Source organism: Pinus tabuliformis, chromosome 1_2 (assembly GCF_031772625.1).
Source record: "Pinus tabuliformis cultivar Carrire ecotype Pingquan chromosome 1_2, CPIR1, whole genome shotgun sequence".
Taxonomy (NCBI): domain Eukaryota; kingdom Viridiplantae; phylum Streptophyta; class Pinopsida; order Pinales; family Pinaceae; genus Pinus; species Pinus tabuliformis.
Genome location: NC_142298.1, coordinates 1147234460 through 1147242738, shown reverse-complemented (window position 1 = coordinate 1147242738; position 8279 = coordinate 1147234460). Strand labels below are relative to the sequence as shown.

The 8279-nt window shown below is 30.9% G+C and overlaps 1 protein-coding gene across 1 annotated transcript; it reads right to left on the bottom strand.

Moving 5' to 3' along the window:
• Nucleotides 1-688: 688 nt before the first annotated feature.
• LOC149210275 (endonuclease 4-like) lies at nt 689-8045 on the bottom strand. Its single transcript, XM_089394391.1, has 9 exons — nt 7813-8045; nt 4550-4724; nt 4218-4316; nt 4020-4075; nt 3846-3929; nt 2280-2372; nt 2041-2108; nt 1103-1176; nt 689-1019 (listed from the first exon to the last, which is right to left on the bottom strand). Exons 1-9 carry the CDS (start codon nt 7945-7947, stop codon nt 892-894), a joined length of 912 nt encoding a protein of 303 aa, XP_089250517.1. The 5' UTR covers nt 7948-8045; the 3' UTR covers nt 689-891.
• Between the last annotated feature and the right edge of the window lie 234 nt (nt 8046-8279).

Sequence of the window (8279 nt, the reverse complement as noted above, 5' to 3'; positions counted from 1 at the left end):
TAAGGAGTTCTATCAAACCAATGTTTGGTTTATTATCTGTATCTATGCATCATTAAATCAATTGGGTTCACTTTGACCTAGATTTAAATTCAGGTTGTGATGTAAAATGGAGTTGGTAAGTAGTGCAATCTTATTCTCATCAAGTGCTTGTAAGTGTTGCATGTGGTGTAAAATATTCCAAATATTTAAAAACATTAGTTTAACTAGTTGACAATATTGCTAGGTGTCTCATTCAAAATCCTAAAATAAACACTAATTTCCCTAAATAAATATATATTTACACAAAAAAAAATCAAAATATAAATTTATAATTATTTTGAAAACAAATTTAAAATAAACTTATAATAAAAAAATTAATTAAAAAAACAAACATACAACTCACCATTTTTTTTCTTATTTTTTCTAAAATTAGTTTATTTGCTTTTAACACCTCTAAAAAAAACATATAAATACATTTTAAAAAAACAATGTATCATATTTTCAAATTTATTACAATTAGAAGATTTTATTCTTTCAATATGTAAGAAAATTCAACCTATAATAACATTTTAATAAATCAACCATATATCATATTCATATAGATTGCTGTTATTCCACCCCATTGTTCAACGACCTCTTGGAGGTCCAGGCAAAGGTTAAAGGAATTCAAATACGTGGCAAGCAAATATAAAGGAAAATTAGGAAAACATTGAAATGGGTATGGTAACAGAGGTTATGATTAGACATCATTGATACTAATGCTCCTATAACATTAGGGTACAGTTTATTTCTTGATACACAGAGGAACCAAGATGCTGCGGTGCAATGGTCACGATGATAGTTTTCACAGTGGTAGTGTTCCTGATCTAAGTTTACAAGACTGTTGTAGCAGACAACCCAGTCCTGTTGCTTCTAGAGTTCTGAATCCCGAGTGTGGCCTTTTTTTGAACTGAATATACGGTTGAGTGTTGCAGCCAACCTCACACCTCCTTTTGCAAGTTGTCTCTCAAGAATGGGCAAGCGAGAGAGGAAATAGTCATCTGCAGAGGAAGGCATTTCAGCTTTCATGGCTGCCAGAAAATACAGGAAATAAAAGAATCACATCTGAAATTCATGAATATACCTTCCAAAACACTGTCTTCCTCAGCGTCTTTGTAAGCCCACTTGCAAGCTATAACGATACTTTCATCTGCGTACCTGATGTCAGCAATTTGAATTCCAATAAATCATGATTAACCAAGCCAAAAAAAATATCAAATAAGGTGAATAATCATAAAAATAATGAAATCATAGTGATCATTCTTCAGGGTCTATGGAATTAATGTCTTAATTTAATACTGAAACGGAACTGCTTCCCTGAAAAAACCCTAAACGTATACTACAATTTGACAAACATAATATGGGAATGAATATATCTTCTCCCTAACAACTGAACAATTCAGAGAGAACCATCTTAGAAATTTTATAAAAATCAAGTCAAACAAGTTAACGTAGCAAGTAGTCTGTCGTTTTAGCAAGTCATTGCATGCATTGCATTGTGCAACTAGCTGAAAGGAGACTGTATTTGGTCACAACTCTATTCTTTTGGTTATTGTTGTTCTAATTTCTCTGTTTCCATACAATCTTCTGTATTTGCCTCATGTATTTTGTGCATACTCTTTATCTAGAAATTCCATAGGTATTCTTATGGTTGGTATCAGTTTGACTCAAACCCTCAATGGCCTGGACCCTGTTTCAGAGCAACAAATGTCATCTAAAGGCTTTGTGTTCTAAGTACCCAGATACATGTCACAAGTTCCATCCCTTTATGTAGTTATGTTTGAGCCCTAAGCTTTGGCAACTCAAAATCAAAGTTTATGCTTGAGTCTAATTGGAGGGATGTACTTCAAACCAGGATGATTCTGGTGGTTTTACAAAAAGTTTTGACAGCAATAGAAGATGGTTCGCCAAGTTCATCAAGAACCCTAGTTGGGGGAATAGTTAACAGAGTCATTAAAACAAGATCATTCGCAAATTGCAATCCAAGGATGTTGGCAGAGTTTAGTAATTTGTAAGACTTACTCTCCGGGGCAGACGACCTCATGTCCCTTGCATTTCTCCCATGTAGGTACTTCATCAGACCAGCTGCCCTGTTTTTGAAACAACACATAAATTTTATCCTTGATGACAATCATTATATATACATAAACTGCGACATTTTTCCTTTGCACAAAAAAAAATACTTCAAAATATGATGAAGAAGTAAATGAGTAATCTAGCAATTTAACTACATTTTTCAGATGAGAGAAAGGGGCACATACAGAAATATTTTTCTGAATTGCTTCTATCATAACCTCCAGATCATTGTCATAATATTCTTTCATGGCTTTCTCGATGATGTAACTGTCCCATACCTGTCGACAGTCAAGGAAACAAAATATCAGTGACATCAAAATGTGATTCAAGAGTTCAACTAAACTTTGAAATAAATCCTCAACAATTTTATTAATACATAACTAGAACACATTCTGCCTCTAGTTCTTAGCCCTGCCAGCCAACATTGTCTGGAAAATATAAATGGCTGACCATCAGAGGACGATCTGCTTTGAGAAGATGATAAAAAAAATAACACAAGGTCTTATTACAATTTCCAATCACTCTGCAAGTATAAAAGTAGTATTTGAGCACTAAACAATTTTGTTTCCAACCATCCTGCAAACCAGAAAAAGTCCTGTATACCAATTGTAAGTTTCCGGATAGTTTCATAAAATTTTCAGATTAAGTAACTAATTAGGTTTATCTTGAGTGGTTGGGATGCTTGATTGTTATCCTACCCACTATGTTCAATTCCTACGAGTGACATGTTGAGTTAATATACTTCCTATGAGTGATATGTTGAGTTAATATACTGACTATATTGTTGTAATGTCGGCTTTGAGATGGTCATGTTCAATTCCTACAAGTGATATGTTATCACTTGAGTTAATATACTGACTATATTGTTGTAATGTCGGCTTGTGCATCTCAAAGTTTTGAGGCTTCTTTAGTATTATTTGGGGCTGCCTTATAATTCCTACCAGCTACCAGCTACAGCCTAAGAGCTTCTAAAAGATACTAGAATGAACTCTGTGTTTGATTCTATCCTATCCCCTGTTTGATGTTTCTTTGTTTTTGACAGAATATGTTGCTATATTTGCTTTTTTTGAGAAGAAAGTAGCTTCTGATTTAATATCTACAACCAAGACACTTGGCTAAGGCTTAATTGCATGGGTGATCTACCTCTAATGTATAATAAAATAGCAGAATAGTTTACTGAGAAAACATGAGTAACAAGTGTGGATGATTCCGTTGCATAGGTAACAATCTATAACAACATGGCAGAATAATCATCTGTAAAAACAAGGGTAACGAGTGTGGATGTCAGAAAAATGGGGAGTGTACAAGGGTACTGCTGCTTTTTTCTATCTAGTCACAGGAAAATGATAAGCATAACAGACATCTTATACTTTTATTTGTGGGTTGCAAATTCTGTGTAGTTCAACAATGGGTCAAAACAGCTACATCAACTAATGTCTACACATTTTGAGTCTGACGGATGCAGCCATACCAACTTCTACAATGGCCAACCAATGTCTTAAAAGCTGAAAAAATAAAAATAGCTATATGAAGTCTAAAATGAGTAGTATATCAGAAAAGTTCTCTTTCAGATTGATGTTAAACACACAATGGAACAGAGTCAATTTTATTGAATCCTGAGACTTGTTACCTTGCTTGCTTAATTCCACCCTAGAAGATAGAATTGAAATAACTACAGTGACTTATAAGGAAAAGAGATGAAAAATGGAAACATTATACTTCTGAATCAAATTCCCAGGCAGAGTACTTACATGATGCAAATTACTCTTCCTCTTGTACCAGTGTAACTGTATTGTATTTCCACCTTCATCCGAGGTGAATCCCACATGTAAAGGCTGCATTTATTTTGTTCATTCATCAGTATCAAAGAACAAGCTCTCAGTAAATTGTTCATATGGAAAATTTCTAAGTAGGCAAGTCATTACCTCATGGATATCTCCCATGAAATGAGAGAGAAACAGTAAAGCTTGTGTTAAATTATCTGCAAGTTATACAACTGAGCATTAGATTCCGTTCTCATTTAAATAAGAAAACATTGAATTATAATTTATTGTGAACGCAGGTTTTTGTGATACAGAGAGAAAACTGATTGTAAGATGATGGCAATTGAAACAAAACCATACATTTTCCACTGCTGCCATAACCTTCAAGCTGAGAAGTGTAATTTTTTAAGGCACCTTCAAGGCACACATCCTTTACTCCATGTTCATCATGGCAGTCCCCTGTTCACAAACAAACAGAACATATCTTAAATTCTCTGACAAGGCTCAGATATTTTTCTGATACGCTACGCATCATCAAGATGCAATTAATCCTCTTATGCAATTCAAGGTAAACTCTGCACACTCTGATAAATAAAGTGCAAGACCAATGGGCAAGGTGAGACCATTTGACAGAAAACAAATGAAAATAACTAAATCTGGGACTGAAGTTTACAATGGATAGCAGAACTTACTCTCATAACTATAACCACACTGGTTATCTGGTGTGTTAATGTAGTGTAATGGACTGGCCCAGTGGAATCTGAATCGCATTTGATCAGGCCACGAACATAAAGAAGCAAGATCACCATCTGCATACTTCGGGAGCAATTTCTTCACTGCCTCTGCTGCTTCTTCACTTAGAAGTGGCTGCAATGGCCAATCAAAACAGTAAGTATCACAATGCCAGCGAAATTGTACAACCCATCAAATAACCATTTCTTTCGAAGTTAGAAGATGGTTTATATATGATATTATTTGAAGTAAGTTAATATAGGATTTTTTTCCACATTAAATAAATCATACAAGTCAATGGGATAGTTTTACATAAGAGATAAATCATAAAAGGGAGGTTTTTGTGAGTAGAGTATATTTGAGAGCTGTATTTTAAATCTATCAGATAAATCATTTAAATGAATAGTGTGCTTTTAATCCACCACTAAAATTTAAAATATGTTTTTGCAAATTGATAAAGAGTTATTTAGTTATTTTACATTAATTAAATTTTTTGATTTTGTTAAATTAAATTATTGAGATGAAAATATAGATAATTATCTGAATGGAAGTTTTTGTGAATAGAGTTAATCAGAGATCTTTTAAATCCATCACATAAATCATTTGAACTGCTTACTCGTTTCCAATCATAAATCATTTGAATTGCCTACTCGTTTCCAATCAGTTATTGTGCTGGTTTGAAACACATTCACATTGACAATTTAGATTATTTATGTGAAAACATGTAGGCAATCTAGATGATTTATGTGAAAGGCAAATCTCTGCATATAAATAGTTGTAATTTAATTTTTTAATATTTTAGTTTTTATGGTATATTTTCAGGTTAATTTTGCTTCTTCAAAATTAGATAGAAATTTGATAAAATCATAAGCTTGAATTATGCAGTCTGTATATTATAAATGCTCCAAAAACTTTTCAAAGTGCTAACTTTATTTAAATAACAAAAAGTGCATTTTAAATAACAAAAAATGTCAACTCACTTTAAATTATATTATTAAATTCTAGTTAAAAAATATTATATTATTAAATTCTAGCTTAAAAAATAATACTATAATATTTGTATCTATATTGGAGAAATATCCATTATTTTTTATTAATATTATAATGTGAGGAAAAGTTGTGATGATACAAAATATTTTAGTTATTGTTGTAAATAAAAGTATCTTTGTTTTCTTTAATATGACTTAATCAATTTTTTTTGTGTTTTAATAAAAATAGAAGTTAGTGCTTTTCTGGCCAGAGACAAACTTGGCTAACCTGGAATTCACACAGTTTGAATGAAAAGCTAAATGATTTTCCGAATGTTTAATTTGGAATATTGGAACATTGATTTTCCGAATGTTTAATTTGGAATATTGGAACATTGTAACTATTAGATGCTTTTGATACAATTTTTGGCTAGATGTCAATTAAAGTTGTTTAAAATGTATTTAGATTTTTGTAAATCAAATTAAAGATTCCAAAAATTATCTATAAAATTTTAGTTAAAATTAATCAAATAACTGTTTTTCAAATATTGTTTATTTTATTGTAAAAAATTAAATATAATAAAAAAATGATGAAATAGGTTATTATTATTTATATTTAATTTTTTAATTAGTAATAATTAATAATAATAAAATATTTATCAACTTAAAATAGCTTGTAATGATCATGGAAATAAAATCTCATTGAATTTGAAATTTTAGATTCAAATCTTATATTACCTCATTAAAATAAAAAAATTAAATATGCTAAAAAATAATTTTACTAAATTTAAAAATAATAATAATAATAAATATTTAATTTAAAATTTAAAAAACATACGTATGTAATTTAACGTAGCTTTGTTACACGTTAAAGTAGTTTAACGTATGGGCACTCTCAGTCCACATATGTAAAACTAATTATTTGGACCTTAGTAGGAAAGAAGTTTGAAAGGTGGTTTAAACGAATTGTATTTGCCACCAAGGGCAAAGTTAAAATCACATTTGGAGCCTCTGTAAAGAATGGGATATTATACAGTTATTTATAAGATATAAGATTACACCTTTCTCTTCGATTTATTTTTTAATGAAGATAATGTTAGGTCGGGGCAACCTTGTACTTTCGAAGATTTTAAATATTTATAAGTAAGGTATTTTGTGAAATATTGTGACGTTTGTTTAGTAAATAAGTGTATTCTTTATTAATATGAAGGTTAATTGGTCATATAATAATTATGTTTAATTAATTTTGAGAGTTAGTTTAATTTGTTAAGTTTTTATTGTTAGGTCAGTTTCTATTAATAAAGCATTTTTGTTATTAAGAAGTTAAAGGTTCAATTTTCTCAACATTTTTAGGGTGGTTGAGCCTATATGAAGTGATCTTTTTGGATGGATCTTCATAATAGAAATATTCTATAAACATAATAGTTACCAATCTGGAGTCTATAAACCACATAGAAAAAAAGCAATTATACTTAATTAAACATCCTTGCTATTTATATATAATAAAACTCAAATACCATAATTCTTATATTCCTTTTCTAATCTTTATATTAATCAAAGCATCCACAAAAGTAATGTCCCCTTACTAAACTACATAGAAAAAAAATCATGCTTAATTGTACATCCTACTATTTATATAAAATAAAACTCAATATACCATAATTCTCATAATTCTTATATTCCGTTTCTAATCCTTATATTAATCAAGGCATCCACAAAGGTAATGTCCCCTTACTAAGAGAGTGGTTTATTGGTTGCAATAATGCCCTGCTAAGATAGTAGATAATAGCTCGTTAATTGCAAGATGATTATGCTTATATTGCCTTCTTCTAGTTCCTACATGTGGTTGCTTACATTAGAAATAAGCTTCGAAACAATCCTTATATTAATCAGGGCATCCACAAAGGTAATGTAATGTCCCCTTATCTCTTTATTTAATTTAATTTCAATAAATAATATGATAAATGACTTAAAAATTTATCATTAAATCTTAACCATTCTCAAAAACTATTATATATATATATATATAAAATACGAATAGTAACTCAAATTATAAAAGTAATTATTTATTAAGATAATCAATAATATCAGTTTTATGAAAAGACAAACACCAATCTCAAGTATTAACCACCCCAGAAAACACAAAAAAAAAAAAAAAAAAAAAAGAAAGAAAAAAAAAAGGAAAAACATGAAGCTACATACAAAAATTCAAACTTCCTTGCAATAAAAAAGAAAGAAGAAATAATAATAAATACCTCAGCTATCTTGCAAGTAGAATAATGCCCTTCCTTTCCCCAAGCCTCCACACCAAGAGGAGGAGCCACACCAAGAAGGAGGAGGAGAAGCAAAATCTCCATTCCAAACAACATTAAACACCCAAACTTGCCCATTATCACTCAAACCTCTCTGCTGTTTTTCTGCAACCCTGGCAAAAAACTTGATCACCCAATCTGCAGATATAATCTCCACCCAATGAATGCTAAAAGTATTGAACAAGAACAAGATCCTTCATTTTCCTTCCTCTGCAACAGCAATTTATAAAAATTGTGGAGGAGGCTGGGAATTTGTTTAGTGCAAGTCTTCGTCACAGTTTGCTTACACCGTCTTTTGTTGCGTGAGTTTGGCACCCATTGTTAAACAATATGAGAGACCTGAGAAGTCAGTGTGCTCACGTTCTTTGAAAATGATTATCGGCTTTCCCTCTGTGAGCCCGTGCGAAAGT